This window comes from Podarcis vaucheri (assembly GCF_965113315.1).
Source record: "Podarcis vaucheri genome assembly, chromosome: 12".
NCBI classification, from domain to species: domain Eukaryota; kingdom Metazoa; phylum Chordata; class Lepidosauria; order Squamata; family Lacertidae; genus Podarcis; species Podarcis vaucheri.
In genome coordinates, this window is record NC_138750.1 from 42,991,801 (window position 1) to 43,009,835 (window position 18,035).

At 42.9% G+C, this 18,035-nt stretch overlaps 1 protein-coding gene across 1 annotated transcript in view; it reads left to right on the forward strand.

Annotated features, from left to right (window-relative positions):
- GPR158 (G protein-coupled receptor 158) overlaps positions 1–18,035 on the forward strand; it is a 122,645-nt gene that overhangs the window by 15,356 nt on the left and 89,254 nt on the right. Inside the window, exon 2 of the mRNA XM_082193743.1 lies at positions 1,688–1,793. Coding sequence (XP_082049869.1) covers positions 1,688–1,793 — 106 coding nt within the window. The remainder of the gene's footprint in view (positions 1–1,687; positions 1,794–18,035) is intronic.

The window sequence follows — 18,035 nt, forward strand, 5'->3', positions numbered from 1 at the left end:
ACTGCATGAAAATGTCCCTGGTCTTCCTGACCTTAGAAATGTGTAATTTGTGAGTTATGTTATGTTGAAGCCCTGTAGTGTCCTCCATTTCTGAGCCAAATAAATTCTCGTTGTAGCCAGCATCCATGTCAAAAGTTCCTTAAGTTTGGTAAAATTGCTGTTGGATCATCCCACAAGTTCAAAAGGGCAGCTTGTGGGGAGGCTTGGATGGGGCATTTAACTTTTTAAAATATTTCTCCAAAAACATTGGCCCGAAATTCAGATGCCAGAAGTATCTGAGTTGTATTCAAGGGCAGCCCTGTATTGAGCAGGGAGTTATGAAAGCATGAGTCAGCATTGAAAAATCCTCTCTATTCAAGAAGGGATGAGTCTACACAATAAACACAGAAGATAAAAAGCACTTCTGGCCCCCACAGCAAACCTGTTTATTGAAAAGCAGGTCAAGCAGGACTCTTAGGCTCTGTACCTGTAGTTGGTTAAGTAATTCTAAGCCTTCCGATTCAATCAAGAACATTCTGCAAAGGGAGCCAATTCCACAAATGGCTCATAAATCTAATTGACTAATATTGGATTGCATCCAGTGTTTGTCATATGCAGAGTAGGTATGCCCACTGAAATCAATGGGCACGAGAAGTCCTGTGGATAGCTCAGTTGGTAAAGCATGAGATTCGTAATCTCAGGGTTGTGGGTTTGAGCCCCACATTGGGCAAAAGATTCCTACATTGCAGGGAGTTGTACTAGATGACTCTCGTGGTCCCTTCCAACTCTACAGTTCTATGATTCTATGACTAACCAAAGTCCATTGATTTCAATGGGTCTGTTCAGAGGAGATCTTAGCTGAATACAACTCCTATTAGAGTACTGTGAAAATTGTGAAATCTGCTTGATGCAGATTTATGTGATACTGGCAGCTATTGACAATGGCGGAAACAAAACGGAATGGCTCTCTTCCAGCTTAACATCTCATGTCGAGCAACACATGAGCTGATGATGATTCAGAGAAGGCTTAAGATTCGACTGGGAGCTTGTTGTGATGTTGTTTTCAGACTGTAATGGAGAGACTGAATAGGTTAGACTGGGCCAACATCTGTGGGATGGGTAGGAGTACACAAGCTTTTGAAATGAAGAACGGCACAAAACATAAAGCATTTGCAGCTATCCACTAATGTATAACAGTCCACTAAAAAGCTATCCTTTTTACTCCTGGTACTAATAACCAGAGCAAGTTTGGCACTCATTATCAGAACCAACTTAGTGAGATGATTGGTGTGTATGGATTTAACAGTGCTCAGCTGAAATTTTTTTTAGGTGCTATTTTGTTAATGTTGTTAACATCGCTTTATAGAAATGCTATATTGATTTGTTAATCATATAATATGACCTATGCTGTAAATTTCTTGTTTAGCTTATATTCTGGTTGCTGTTTTGTTACTAGTGTTTTATAGATTGCAGTTGTTTTATTCATGCTTTGTTAATTATATTATATGATTTATGCTGTATTTATGATGTTCTGCTGTTATTTACTGTTTGTTAGTATCCTAGAAATACAGTACATCAAATCAAATAACTATAGCTTTTCATAAATGCAATTAAGATTCAGCACTACATTCCCGCCATTTTTAACAGTGAAAGGAAAATGGTGTGTTGAATCTATGTGAATTAATGGCATTTCTTCTTCTTCTTCCAGGGGTGTTGTGAAAGTGGACATAAACTTACAAAAAATGGACATTGACCAATGTTCAAATGAGGGCTGGTTTTCAGGAACTCACACATGCCACTTAAATAGCTCCGAGGTAAGGAAACGTACCTTAATCTCAATGAATGATGTATTCTACCATGTTTCGCTTTGATTTCCACATTGCAAGTCTTGACCTTATTTTCCTGCTTTTTAAATGGGAATAAGCTTCCCACACAAGATGGACTGTACAAGCTTTCAGTGGCAGCGAACTGTAGAACAAGGTAACTTTGTGGTTGGCAACTGCTGTTCCTTCACCCAAGCCATAGAAGGCTCTTGTAATAAATGGGCTCTATTTTGGGCATATATCTAGTAATCACTTTTAAATGCATGTGCACAAATATATGTGCATGCACACCCACCCACATGATTCATGTATAGCCAGACCTGTTCTTTATTTCAGTGCTAAACATACAAGGAAATGCACATAAAAAACCCCCAACAACACATGTAGGAAAATATTAGCTTGGTTTGAATGTAACGCTAAGCCAAACTATGGCTTAGTGAGAACAAGGAAGTGCGCTGGTACACATTGGGAAAATTGTGGCTACTTTGCTCCTCGCATACTCTTGCTGATGCTCTTGTATTGTTTTAAGCAAACCTCGTAATTGAGGTTTGTTCTTGGCTTACTGCTCATGGTTTGTTGGGGGAGACAAACCATGAGCTCAGATTTGCATGTAATGCTGAGACAAACCATGGTTTAGCTCCTGGTAGCAGTGCGTTTAGTTGCGTGATTATATACATATTTGATCAGAACTAAACCCTACTGAATTCAATGAGATTTTCTCCCTTGGGGCCAACATGGTACCTCCAGATGTCGATGGACTGCCACCTCCATCATCCCTGACCATTTACTACCAGGCGTGGGCTGCTGGGAGATGTATTTAGACAACATCTGGGGTGGTACCTTGTTGACTGCTCCTGATCTACGGGATTCTAACCACGTGCCTGGGTTGGACCTTGAATGTAGTAGGCCTGTATTTAAGTTGCAACTTTGGATGCGTGACTGGTTTTCAGGAGTACGCTTGTAGCATGTAGCCTGATTCTGCTGACTTGGAAGTAGACATTGTGTTCAAGAGTACTCCCCTCCTAAGCAAGAGTGTAGCGTACTCAGTGGTATTCAGCCTCTTTGGACTGGTAGGGTGGAAGACAGGGAGATCAACTGTAGGTGGTGCTAGAGCCAGTGACAGGCAGAGCCAACAAATTCTAGTGTTGTCCCCGTCCTCCTCCCTACCAGGCTCTACAACGGCAACACTGAGAGTGACGAGGACGAAGCTGACAGACAGGGCCACCTCCTGAACTTGCTGTTAAGTAAGAAGGCAGGGAAGTGAGGGCTGGCTGAGGGTAGACCTGAGGGCATCATTTGCTCAAATGGATCAGCCTCCGGTGGAAATAGCGTATTTTTCTCTCCATAAGATGCACTTTTTTCCTACTAAAAAGTAAGGGGAAATGTCTGTGCGTCTTATGGAGCGAATGTGTGGTCGATCGCTGGCTCCCTTTCCAGTCCCGCCCAGGCCTCCATTGTTAAATGTTCTGCAGACGGAGGCTGTTTGTTTCCCCAGCGACATGTGACTGGCTGATTAGATTATCTGTCTGGAAACTGTAGAAATGGTTTCCTTTCCTTTCTTAAAGAAGCTGCAGAACTGTGAGCTGGACCCCGTAAAAACAGGATTTTTCCCCTTTGCAAAGGAAGCTGCACAACTTTGAGCTGATCCTCAAAAAAAAAACAGGGCTCCCTTTCCTCCTCTAAAAACTAGGTGCGTCTTATGGTCAGGTGCGTCTTATGGAGCATAAATACGGTATTTCAGCTGTAGAAAAGAAAGACCAGGAGGGAGGTGTCCATAACGTAGCAGAATAAAGAAAGAACAGCAAGGCAAATTCTGTGGGGAAGGTCCTTAGCATCTGCTTTGCACCAGAAGGTCCCAGGTTCAATCCCTAGCATCTCCAGGTAGGGCTGGGAGGGACCCTTCCTGAAATCCTGGAGAGATTCTCCCAGTGTAGTCAATCCTGTGCTATCAAGCCAACTCCGTATAAGGCAGCTTTCTATGCCCTTTGACCCTGATCAGTCACTTATCAACCATTTGCTGTAACTCTTTGCTTTTGGCTAGCTGCACATGAAAGAGTTTGGGTTCACGTAAGGATCAGCATCTTTCAGAGACTTCCAAAATCCTGCCTCCTATTTTGGTTTTAAGAAAAACAACAACTAAGCAAAAGCCTGTTACTTGTGAATGATCTGAACGCTATAAATAGCTGTAATTATCTTCCGCATACAGCCTGAGTGATGGAGAACATAAGAAACACAATTAATTATAGCAGAAACAAATCAACCCTCATATATTTTTATTTTTTTAAGTTGACAATACAGTAGTACCTCGGGTTACATACGCTTCAGGTTACATACGCTTCAAGTTACAGACCCCGCTAATCCAGAAATAGTGCTTCAGGTTAAGAATTTTGCTTCAGGATGAGAACAGAAATCGTGCTCCGGCAGCGCGGCGGCAGTGGGAGGCCCCATTAGCTAAAGTGGTTCAGGTTAAGAACAGTTCAGGTTAAGAACAGTTTCAGGTTAAGAACAGACCTCCAGAACGAATTAAGTTCTTAACCTGAGGTACCACTGTACTGTCATCCTGGTCATGGCCACCAGAGACCCCGTTTGCCCTTCTCATCCTGCATATTTGTAAATATAGTGAATATTGCAAAAAATAAATAAATCCATATGTCTCTAGTGATTTACACCTTCAAAAGAAGTCAGAATCTAGGTGACATTGTCCAGTACTCAACTCAGTGGTGGGGGGGCCAGGGCCCCCCAGACCCAACACATTTTATAGTGGTCTCCTTTTTTAGGGGGTATGGGAAGCGTGATTTGTATACAATTGAGGGGAGTCAGGCAGTTGGAGCTTGTGAGTCTTACAAAGTCTTTCCAAGCGCTTCCTCCATACTTGGATTGTTGCCATTCCCAAGGGCATTCTCAATGGTGACAATATTATTATTATTATTATTATTATTATTATTATTATTAATTTTTATTTATTATTAAATTTGTATACCTTCATCCAAATATCACAGGGTGGTTCACGACATAAAAATACAAAATGGGAACACATAATACACAATAAAACGAAACAAACCAATAACCCCCCTCCCCCCACAAACACATTTAAAAGACCATAGAATAGTCAGTTCCTTTCATGAGCTGCAGAAAAGGGTTTCTTTTGAATTTCTCATTTCCCTAGAGTTGACCTCTATCGGGGGATGCCTTTGCCAGGGGGAAAAGATAAGAGGTGGCAAACATTAAAAATGCGATGCTGAAATGAAATCCTTCTCCTGGAGCTGACATTTAGATTTGGGCCTGGAATTTCATTCGGGAGCATCTGAAGAGTGAATCTGCTCTTGGCTCTTAATTGTTTTGCGTGCAGAATAAATTCCAGTGCAGGTCTGCTGCTTGAGTTGTTTTTAGATCTCAGGAGCATGATGGAAAGCATGACAGGATGTAAGAAAGCAGGAGATCATGAATGATGCATAAGGATGTCTGCAGTTCCTGAGCATTTCACCCTTAAAACTAGAACTCAGCTTTGTTTATTTCTCTGGGCCAAGCTAGACTGCAGTTGCCTATTTTTAGGGTGCTTTTTTGCATACTTGAATGGTGTGACCAAGTGGATGTTGTAAAACAGATTGAAACACCTTTAATGAGGTAGGAAGGGATGCGGGTGGTGCTGTGGGTTAAACCACAGAGCCTAGGACTTGCCCATCAGAAGGTCGGCAGTTAGAATCCCCGCGACGGGGTGAGCTCCCATTGCTCAGTCCCAGCTCCGGCCAACCTAGAAGTTCAAAAGCACACCAGTGCAAGTAGATAAATAGGTACCGCTCTGGCGGGAAGGTAAACGGCGTTTTCGTGCGCTGCTCTGGTTCGCCAGAAGCAGCTTAGTCATGCTGGCCACACAACCCAGAAGCTGTATGCCGGCTCCCTCGGCCAATAAAGCGAGATGAGCGCCACAACCCCAGAGTCGGTCACAACTGGACCTAATGGTCAGGGGTCCCTTTACTGTTACTTTAATGAGGTAGGCTCTGTCTAGCAAAAGCTGGGACCCAGGTCAGTTTGCAGTGCTGGGTGGGGGAACTTGGGGGAGTAAGGATCAGTTTAACTTCTCTTGCAGCCAAACCAGGCGTGGCACCACTCAAGCAATTTGCCATGGCGTGAATGGTTTTCAAAGTAAATAGCAGCCACTTGGGGCTGGGGCTGTAGCCCTCCAGATGATGATGGACTATTGCCCTGCTGTCTGGAGCTGATGGGAGTTGGAGCCTAGCAGCCTCCAGGTTGGGGTGTGTGTGTGTGTCGCAGGCTCCCTATTGCTTCCTTTGGAAGAGGAGACCTAGGCAATCCCCTCTTACAGACTGGGTGATGAAAGGGGCTCGGAATTAAAAATAAAACAAAATATAGAATTCTTTCTTCATTGGCGAGGCTGAATCCAGAGCATTTTCCACCCTCTCTCACCTTTTCTTCCGCCTTTATCTTAAGGTTGTGAGCTCAAAGTGTTTAGCACTCAAAGGGCCCACCACCAGTAGAACCATAGAATCACAGAATTGTAGAGTTGGAAGGGATCCAAATGGTCATCTAGTCCAAACCCCTGCAATACAGGAATCTCAGCTAAAGCGTCCATGACAGATGGCCATCCACCCTCTGCTTAAAAGCCTCCCAAGGAAGGAGAGTCCTCCACCTCCAAAAGGAGTCCATTCCACTGTCAAACAACTCTGTCAAAAGGTTTTCCCTGGTGTTTAGTTGGAATCTCCTTTCTTGTAACTTGACGCCATTGGTTCAATTCCTACCGTCCACAACAGGAGAAAACAAGCTTCTTCCATACGACAGCCCTTGAGATATCTGAAGATGGCTATCATATCTCCTCTCAGTCTCCTCTTTTCCAGTAGTTAAAATGACATTATTATGATTACAGATAGGTAGCCGTGTTGGTCTGCCATAGTCAAAATAAAAAAATTCCTTCCAGTAGCACCTTAAAGACCAACTAAGTTAAGTCGTCAACAGGCTCATCTCAGCTATCTGCCAATCTCCCATTCCCACCACCCTTCTGAGTAATACCCCTCCCCACCTTCTCACTATATAGAAGGATCTGGCAACTTCTGTTTCAGTGTATCTGAAGAAATGTGCATGCACACGAAAGCTCATACCAAGAACTAACTTAGTTGGTCTTTAAGGTGCTACTGGAAGGATTTTTTTTATTTTGATTATTTTGATTATTATGCTATTATGCTTTGTATTATGTTTTTATTATTATGCTGCATAGACTATGTTCTTAATGTTGTACACCACCCTGGGGTCTTTGGATAAAGGGTGGTATATAAATTGAATTAAGAACAACAACAAAGGAGTGCTTCCTCTCTTCGGTTATGTAGGAACTGGTACCTTAGGCATGGATGCTTCACCTGGATGCTTCACCTGGAAGTAGCCTTTAATCAGGTGTGAGGAACCTTTGGGCCTTCAGAAGCTGCTGAACTACAACTCCCATCATCCCTGACCAGTGGCCATGGTTGCTGGAGCTGATGAGTGTTGTAGTTCGGCAACATCTGGAAGGCTCAAGGTTCCCCACAGCTTCTTAAGCCAGTTTTCATTGGCCTGGTGGTGCTCTCCACATGTTTTGGACTACAATGACCTGGGGGGGTGATGGGAATTGTAGTCCAAAGCATTTGGAGGGCACCAGGTTCGAGAAGGCTCCTTTTAACTGCTTAATAGAAACTTGACATTGCTTAAACCTGGCCAGCTACCAGCTTTCTAAAATGAAAGGACACGAGTAAATAGGAATAATGGCATGAAAAACGAACTGGAAACAGCAAGGATTTGACATTTAGTTTGCTTAATGAATGGTGGTGTAGCCAGTATTCTGCTCACATTTGGGACTGCCTTATGAAAGGCAGATCGAGGGTGCCAAGGGGCTAGGTTTCTATTTACACTCTTTTCAGAAAGAGCAAAGCGAGAATAAGTAGGTCATGGTGACGGGAAGATTTTGTGTGTTGCAGCTCTGGAGAATGTACTGCATGCTGAAGAGAGAAGGGCAGCTCAACTGATAAAGAGGGATGGAGCGTTTCACACAAGAAGAACAGTGTACATTAGGGCTTTTTTGCATTTAAAAGGAATGATTACTTTAAAGGTACAGTAGAGATTTACCAAATGGTAGGGAGGGATTAAGTAGAGACAAGTGATTTCTTGCAAAACATTTGAAGTTTGGCTCATCCACAGGAATTGATGAGCAGTGGTGACAGGGCTCTTTCAAACCATGCACAATTCTCAGTCCAAGTGCCAAGCTAGACATGGAGCAATTCACACAATTAGCAAGTGCATGGATGATTTTTAAATATGCAAATAGCAAACATGGGGGGGGGTAGTCTAAACTTGCACTTTGATGAGGTAGGGCAGAAAGGAGTGTTACATCTTTTGCCCACCATACCTGCTATTTGCACTGGAAGGCAAACTCCCATTTGCACCTGTAAAAGCCTACCTTCCAGCACTAATAGCAGATACAGTGTACGTGATCTGGATTGTAACCCCAGTGGGGCCCCCATTAGGGGATTCTACCTGTTATTTATGCCAGAAGGAAAGCTGCCATTGGTGCCAGTGGGAGCTTTCCTTCCCATGCAGATAGCAGACACAAAGAACTGGGGTGGGGGACAATGATACAGATCTGGATTGGGACCACAGTGGGGGGCAAAGGGTTAAACCTCTGTACCTTCACCAGGTCCCTGATCCAAACTGGGGCTATCTCAGCAGATTTACTTAAATACAAGCACGCATGAACCCACACAATCACACACCCAGCAGTTGAGAACTGCATAAATGGTTTCACACCTGAATTGGCTCTGAGAGTTGGTCTACTGCAACGAATGGAGTACTGGGCTCAGACCAGTGAGGTCTCTGCTCAAGTCCTAAAGCTCTGTATAAACATCTTCTTATACTCATATTCACCTCATAGATTCAGCTTGCATTTAAAGGTGAACCACTGTAACTGTCACTTTCGAAACAATGCTCAAGCTGAAACACATCTGCCCTTAAAAATTTTCATGTCTCTGCATTTTGCAGTGCTGTTTTCCAGCCGAGTAATGTGTACAAAGTCATTGTTAGTGCCCCCCCTATGGTTTGAATGTGTGGCTTGTATCTACCATAAGCTGTGCGTTCAGTATTGTGGGCCAAATTTTATGGAGCTTCCTTTCAGTTGAGGTCAGATGGGCTCCCTCATTGTTGAACTTCTAGCACCTACTCAAGACTTTTTTTTTCTTTTTTCTTTTGGTTTTGTTATGATTTCAGTAGGGGCTTTAGCTGAATTCAGATTTTTATAGTTTAAATTAATTTTTGCCTTCCTTGTACTGAGCTTCTGTATGTCAGAGACCTTAAGCTTTATATAAATTGTCAAAATGATAATGATAGATTAGAAGGTGGCATGCATGGGGCGACAAGAGACTGCAGGGTTAATAGCAAATTGGCAAAAAATAAAATAAAATGGCTCCCTTCCCTTAGTTTTGCTTGAGATAGCTGCTGGATTTAAAGCTCTTCTGTCAATGCAGCAACTGGATTCCGCCTAACAATAGTATATTTATTCAATTTCTAACCCTCCTTTTTCTCCAAGGAGCTGTCCACAACAACCCTGTGAGATATAAAAAAATTCCTTTCAGTAGCACCTTAAAGACCAACTAAGTTAGTTCTTGGTATGAGCTTTTGTGTGCATGCACACTTCTTCTTTAAGGTGTTACTGGAAGGAATTTTTTTTATTTTGACTACAGCAGACCAACACGGCTACCTATCTGTACCTGTGAGATATGTTAGGCTGTAAGGCAGTGACTGGCCCAAGGCTGCCCAATGAGCTTCATGGCAGAATGGGGATTTGAACCCTGGTCTTCCAGGTCCTAGTCCAACACTCTAACCACTACACCACATCTCTGGCCCACTGTGTCTAATCTTAAAGAGCAGTTTGGATCTGTCCTTTTTAATTGTCTCATTGCACCATTTTGAATTGCGCATGGCTCTTTGTCTCAGGTTGTTGGCGAAGCATCCCAGATGATAAGCTATACTTAGCAAGTGTGATAGTGACTCATTAAAGTTTGAGCCTTAAGTTATTTGTGAGAGCACAAGAATGCAGGTGGAAAATATAGGTGTTGTGACGTGAAATAAATAAATAGAACTGCGCGCCACCTTCTGTTCTTTCTTAATTTGGGCAGTGAAATTCTGTATATTAAAAAACTGCCACATTCCCTTTTTGCGCACAATGTTAGTGGATTAACATCTTCTAGTATGGGCGAGTCTCAAGTTGAACAAAATGTATGATGTGGCAATACACCCTCTAAGGTCTAAGAAGAATTCATGCACCTGATGCCTACGTCATTATGAGTAATAGGATAGTAAGAAAAATGAGTTCTCTTAGGAAACCTGACAGCTTAAATTAGGTCCCAGGAGCGCAATATCCATCTTGAAATGCCACCAACCCTTGGGAAGCAGAAGAAATACAAAGGCTAGCCAAATGAATATTTTGTTGCTGTTGGCGTGTGTGTGTATTAATGCAATCCTTTTATTCTAACTTTTGATGGTGCTGACTTATTGCCAGTGTTTCATCTCAAACTGTAATATCAGAATCTTATGCTAGATGTCATTAAAGAGAGAGAGAAAAGAAAGAAAGAAAGAAAGAAAGAAAGAAAGAAAGAAAGAAAGAAAGTTGAGTCTTCTGGGAGATTCTCTGCAAGCAATAAAGGGTTTGATCTCTAGCTATACTATCAAAATACTATTTTTTCCATACCACATGTCTTTTTCTTTTTTAAAAAAGAAGAGTTGTAGTGGCATACAACCTGATCTTAGGATATGAATTGTGAGTACCACCTCTCCGTGGCAGAACTATTCTGCTTCTTGATACGGGGGTGGGGGAAGAGCTTTAATTTAAGACATTAATATGCCACTTAACTAAGGGACGTGGGTGGCGCTGTGGGTTAAACCACAGAGCCTAGGACAGAAGGTTGGTTGTTCGAATCCCCACAACGGGGTAAGCTCCCGTTGCTCGGTCCCTGCTCCTGCCAACCTAGCAGTTTGGAAGCACATCAAGTGCAAGTAGATAAATAGGTACCGTTCCGGCAGGAAGGTAAACAATGTTTCTGTGCGCTGCTCTGGTTTGCCAGAAGTGGCTTAGTCATGCTGGCCACATGACCCGGAAGCTGTACGCTGGCTCCCTTTGCCGATAAAGCGAGATGAGCGCCGCAACCCCAGAGTCGGTCATGACTGGACCTAATGGTCAGGGGTCCCTTTACCTTTACGCCACTTAACTTTCCACATTTCTATGCAGCATTTCAATTTCAGTGTCTGTATATATTGGGCATGTTATTTCACACTGTCAAACGATGCTCCTGTTCTGTCCCTTTTCCTATGCAGTCATACATCTGGCCAGCAATTCACTTTACCCCCCCCCCCAATAAGTGCTGCATGGAAATGATCTCAGGTGTCTTGAGTAGGTCTGCATTAAGCCAATTTAGAAAAGGAAAGGAAAAAAGGAAGAGTTCAGTCTCCAGGAAGGTTGCCTCCATTCGTACAAACAGTATAGGAAAGGAGGTAGTTGTGTGTGTCTTTTGTAAGCTACAGGGTGGTTCATTAGATGTGCTAAAAAAGTAAATTCTAATCCAGTGGGAGGGGCAGCTTGTGTTGCTTAGCTTGAGTTCATGCAGATGACAAGGAAGCGGGAAGATATGAAAGGGCGTGTTGAGAGAGAAAGAGAGAGAGAAAGGGGGTTGGAGAGAGTGAGCAAGGGGTGTGTGTCCTGTTTGATGTAATATTATTTTAGCCCTGGTGCTCTTGAAGGTAGCTGTCTGCATGAGACAGACAGACAGACAGACAGACAGACAGACACACACACACATTTGGAATTACAAGGATGAGATCCAGGCTCGCTGATAGATGGTGCAGCTCCCACTAACATTTCACATAGATTTGGAGGCTGGCAAACAGGAGGCTTGCTGATAGCTTTAGTAAAGCCATTCAGAACTTGCTAACAATGAGTCGCTTTCTTTGATTGCCAGGTGGTAGTTAGGCAGTGTTGGGGTAGAAATGGGACACACATTGTTCTATGCTATTAGACACTTCACTTTGACGGAGGACGTTTCCTCTAGGTAGGATAGGAGCTTGGTGGATGCTGCAGTCAGCTACACATAGAATCAAAGATGGAATCATAGAATCATATGACTTTTGCATGCAGAAGGTCCCAGGTTCAGTTCCCAGCATCTCCAGGTGGACCTGGGAAAGATTCCCTGCCTGAAACCCTGGACGGCCACTGCCGGTCAGTGTAGGAAATACTAGGTGGTCAGTGGTCTAACTTGGTGTAAGGCATGTCCGTGCTTCTCTTCCTACCAAATACTCTCCACAGGGAGGCTTATCAGGTGTTGAACTTGATGGCATTTTGGAACCAGCTGAAGATTTATTTATTTATTTTAAATTTGCCTGGGCTGCCTCTGTATCCTTTCTGCTGAATGTGATGCTTGGCTTCTTAAAACTGCTCTCCCTTTTCACTCTCTTTGGCCCAATTGTTGTTATCCTTCTGGTTTCATGTTTATGTGTCTATCGTTCTGCTGTAAGCCACCCTGGGAGTTATGAAGAACAGCATAAAAATATTTGCAATAAATCCTGGAAGAAGGGGCAGAGTGATGCACAATGGCACACTGTGATGTCACATATTTTGTGTCCTAATAACGGCTGTTGCTGACATGGCTTGTTCTTCGGAAGTTAGTAGTCCCTTTAGAGTTCTGTAGTCTGTCCCCCAGAAGGAGACTTTCCGAGTGCTTAGGAAATGAGACAAAGATGTAAAAATAGTAGACATAGAAAAACTGGCTGGAAGCAGTCATTTTATTGTCTTGTTTTGATTGATCAATTGTTTTTCTAGTTTGTGTGTGGTTTTTAAAAAATGTAATATGCTGTTCGCTTGGGGGCCCCTTGGAGTCGAGAAGAGGTATACAAATAAACTGTAATGATAAAAAACCCTCGTTTTATAAATAACATTGCTGCAAAAGCCAGTGGGATGTGTTAGAGACACTTGTGAAAAATACTGTGGAAACGAGAGCCTTCCACCGTTAACATTCTCTGGGCTTGTTTGGGTTGCCATTTGGCGTTTGCAGGGCTGCCTAGAACAGAGCGTGGGACCACTTTGCTTTATTGTCGCCTCCTGGTTCTAGGAGACAGCAGGGCAAGGGATGGGGGTGAGGGATTTGACTGGCCTGCCCCTTGCCTGAACAGCTTCTTTCCCCACTTCCAACATTTCTTGTGCCCCCTCCTCCGCCTCTGACTGCTAAGACCCTTCCCTTCTCCTGCCTCGCAGGTGGCACCAAACCCTATAAATTGCTGGCCCCCTCTCCTGGGTCAGCCTCTGCCCCCCCCCAGTTACCAGAGCCCTGCCAGTCCCTGACACTAAGGGTGGGAGTTACTGAGAAACCAGAACCTCAGAGGTCTCCACAAAATTCCACTTCAGGTGTTCAGGGCAAATGCACAGGGAATTTTGAGAAGGGGGAGGTTCAATTAGTCATCCCCGTAAACCACTTTGAAGTCTTTCTTTCTTTCTTTCTTTCTTTCTTTCTTTCTTTCTTTCTTTTTCCAATCAAGCGGTATATATGCATTTTATGAAATAAATGAAACAAGTAAAATGCTTTGGCTTCCTTGTGAAAATAAACACTTCACTATCTCAAGGCTCTAATTTCTAAAATGTTTCTCAGTGTCAATTCTCTGTCTCTGTGTGGGTTGCAACAATTTCATTTATCAAATGTATTTTTGTCTTGGCTGGTTTCATTCTGGCTTTTTACACCAGGGTTGGCAAAACCAATAGGTTTTTCCTCGATAAATGTTCATTTGTTGAGAAAGCACCAGGTGCCTGGAGATGTGTGCAGTTTTAATGCAGTGAACAGGACTGTACTTGGCACTGAATGATGATGGCCATCCCATGATAGTCATTTAGTTTGTTTGTTATTTTTTAAAAAACAAAAAGCTATGTTTAAGTCCTTGACTGTCGCTTTAAAAACTTAAGAGAACTCCTTTTTTAAAAATAAAAAATAGGTGCATTTTATCAATTGCTGAAAGCTTCCCAAATGAAGAAGATTTGCATCATTGTCCTTTATAGGAAAAGCCCATATAGGAGAGCAACTTGGTGGTGTTTAGGCCTTCCTCCAATAACAGTTATATATAAAGAAAGACAGAGGCTTGTCAAAGCTTTCAGTGAAAAGTGGAGCTTTGCAAAATACGTTTTTCAACATAAAGGAAAAGTGGGTTGCTTAGCTACAGCTCTTCAGCCGCCGCCACCACTCTTTAAAAATAATAAACAATTAACAATATGGCCTAGTTCATACTTTTCATAGCTCCAGTGCAACTGCTGAAAGGGAGCAGTATATGAAGCCACTCTTGGCTCTGCACCCAGTGCAGAGTGCATGGAGTCCCTAATGGGTGTTGTGGGAACTGGCATCTCCAGATGGACTATCCCCATGTTGATGCCAAATTAGCATAGTCACAAAGGTTGAACAGTGAGGGCCTAGGCTCCTGCACAAGGGACATTCATTGAATGTTGAATGTTGGAAGTTTCTGGACAGAGTTAAGAAAGTGCTTCTTCACACAGTGCCTAGTTAAAATATGGAATGTGCTCCTACAAGAAATAGTGATGGCCACCAATTTTGATGGCTTTAAAAGAGGATTCATGGATCAAGATAGCTCAGTTGGTAGAGCATGAGACTCTTAATCTCAGGGTTGTGGGTTTGAGTCCCACGTTTGGCCTTAGACAGTGGCAATATGGTTTTATATTCCAATTTTATCCTGTGAACTGCCCTGAGACCTGCAGGTATAGGGCAGTTTATAAATTCAATGAATAATAATAATAATAATCCATCTTGGCAGAATTACCCAGTAACTTATGCCCACACAAGTCTTAAAAATTGGGATATTGTTTATTGCACACACACAACCAAAATTTGCACATTTTACATTTCAAAGGGGAATAATAGCTCAGCACCAATGTATATTTGTTAACATCGGTGAGGCTAGCTCAGAGTTGAGCATCATCAGTTCACACAAATGGACTTTGGACTGTGCACACAAGGTACTTTAAAAGAGCAGAAGCAAAAGAGAGACTGCTCTAAGCAGAGCTGTAGCTATGGGGGTAGGGTGGGGCGGGCTGGGGGCTAGCCAGGTGTTTTGCTCCCAGTGAAGACTCCAGAACAGGTGCCATTGAAGCTCTCAGCCGGTGTGTGGGTGTAGGTGTGCCAAACTGAGTCTTTGACCTGGGTAAAATAAAGCCTAATTCTGCCCCTGCCCCTACCATCTGAATTTCAAAAGTTGAGAAGGAGAAAGCAGGCCAGGAATAATAAATAATGGAGCAAATGCAATAGGATGTGCCTAGACTTTGCTTCATTTTTAGGTGGGACTCCCAAAAGGTTTCCGCCATAGGTCGCCCTTGTGATGCCACTACTGTATCTCATCTCCCCTGCCCCCTCCCCAAGTCAATTGGTATCAACTTCGATTTCATTGTAAAAACCAGCCCATAAAATGGTTATTTATATATGAGTCGGCTCTCAGTTCTTTTCCATAAATACGTTTCTACCCTTAGGGGTTTTGCTTTGCAATTTCACCAGCGCTTGTCCGTGTGTATTCAGCCGGTTCCCTTTATGACATTTCTCTCCTGCTCACTTAGTCCCACGGAGGGGAAGCCGGGCTCTGTGTCAGAACGTGTGGCTGTCATCACGCCGAACCTCAAGGCCCTTGCTGGTGCCATCGTTAGAAGGCCCCCTTGGTAATGCTGTAATTTAAATTTTGGAGGAAGAGACAAATGGGATGTGCTCATCTTTCTCAACAATGGCTAATAGGCTTCCCATTCAGCAGATCAATCTTCCTTTATCACTTTCATTGATCCTGTCCTCCTGAGCTCTTTGTTCAATTTATTGTACTGTGCAAGCAGCACATTTTTATAAAGTGGCTTTATGGATGCGGTCCAGATAGTGGAGGTCAAATGAGTTTATGCGAAGGTATAGACTCTAACCTTTTGAAACACAGCTTTGTATAGTCTGAGGAAAAGAAAATACCTATTTATTTCTTCTCTCTCTCTCTCTCTCTCTCTCTCAGAATATTAACTACAAAGAAAAAAATGTGTCCAATAATAAGATCCATCAATTCCCCTTATTTGTCAGAATTCCCACTGCTGCAAGTGCTTTACAATGTGTTCTTCTTCTTTCTTTTTTAACCCTCCCCTTGTTACATCAACCATATTTTCAAAATGTGCTATTATTTCCTTAGCATGTGGCATCTAGGTATTTCCATGGATCAGCCTCATCTGCTGCGAAAATTGAGAGCAGTACTTATATTTAAGTAATAAAATTAATTCAGCCTGCCAGGTTACACCGGCTCAGAAGATAATCTCGGAGCACCCAATTATGAATTATTTTTGAAGCTATGCAAATGGAAAAATGAGCAAGAGTAAACGGCTTTGAGCTTTCAAAGGAAGAGTTATATATATTTCGTGAACTTGATTTTTCTGAATGCTGGTTCTTATGTAACCCAAATGGCCCCATCCGCACAGGAAAGGCAGATTTGGACCAGCTCAAGGAAATCCCAAGGATGGCAGAAGTCTTGGGCAGTATTCAGCTAAGTTTCATTTGGGGTGGACCCATTGCAATGAAGGAACACAACTAAAACCACAATCCTATACAATGAGCCTGCAGCTTACGCACATTGAACTTGTGTGCATTCAGCTTTATGTGCATGGCTGTATATATGTATGTGTGTATATATATATATAGAGAGAGAGAGAAATACCACCTAATTTTTAAAAGAAAAACACACTGGAGAGGGCGGAGGCTAAAAGACAGAGTGAATAAATTGAGTGTGTGTGTGTGTCTGTCTGTAATGGAGAAGCTGGAACTCTTGCAGAGAAGCACTCCATGCTTGGTTGTGGGTCCCACATGTGGGATACAAGGCCAATACACAGCAGGAAGCGAAATTAAAGACCAAACACTTTTCAGCTTGCCAGCTTATTGCTCATAACTGGATGGCCTTAAAGGGAGCGAGTGAGTTGTGCTAGCAGTTTTATGTGCTCGTACAAAATTGTGGTTTGTACCAGGTGCAGTGCTGCTTTAGAACGGCAAAGTGGAAACTTCCTTGAAGTATAAGGGTCTCTAGGGTGTGCCCAATTACAAGCTCATCTCTCTGCTCTGTTTACTTGTATTTCCTTGCTTTCACTCTCCTCTTCCCTTCCTCTCTTGCTTCTCCTGGTGACTGGGCTTCTCTTTTCCCTTCTGCCTTCCTCAGCTCTTTCTTGCTTCTTTGACAATATTCCCCATCCTTGGACTGTGTGTGTGCGTGCGCACGTGCGTGCACTTGGCAGGTTTCTATCCATTGAGGAAGTATCCTAACAAATCTGATTCACTGGTGAAGCAATCAACCTGGCTTAAGCATTTATTTATTTTTAATGTGCCTTGGAGATTATGGGTGGCTCCCTGATTTGATTTTCACTTAAGAGCAACCCTTCTTGATTTTGACCAGGGATGGGGAACCTTGGCCCTCCAGATGTTGTGGAACTACAGTTCCTATCATCCCCGACTGTTTGCTGATGGGTGCTCATGGGAGTTTTAGTCCATTGAACTAAAACTCCTTGGTTTAGACCCAATACTCCATCTCCCAATGACTTGGTTTCTCTTTCCCTCAAATTCCCATGCTTTATAAGTTATGTATTTTGCAAATTCTTATTTCCTATTCCTTCTTCCCCACCCCTCCTCTTACTGTGTCTTATAGATATTTAGGTTGTGAAGTCTTCAAACTGAGGCTTGTCCCTTTTAAAGATTTGTGTGAAGTGTGCAGTTTATTTTAGACTGCAATACCTATACACACTTATCAGGAAGTATGCCCCATTTAACTCATGGGGACTTAGCTTACAGTAAGCAATGCATAGGCTCAAATGGTTAAGCAATATTCTGTTGAATGAACTGAGTTATTGTCATCCTTCAGATGCTGCTAAACTACAGCTTCCATAATCTTTGGCCCCTGGCTGGGACTGATGGGAATTGGAGCCCAACAAAACCTGGAGGTCCACAAGTTCCCCATCCTTGTTCTATGGAATAGCTACATAACTGTTTTGAATCATGCACAACTTCTTTTGTGTGTTGCATTGTATAGGTTGCACAGCTGGTTATGTACTTCTACAGAAACAAGGTAAATGGGAGATCGCTGCTAACACTTCCCCGCTCCAGTCCAATAATGTTCTTCTCCTACATGACTCTAAAGAAAAAGATACAATGGAACCTAATGCCT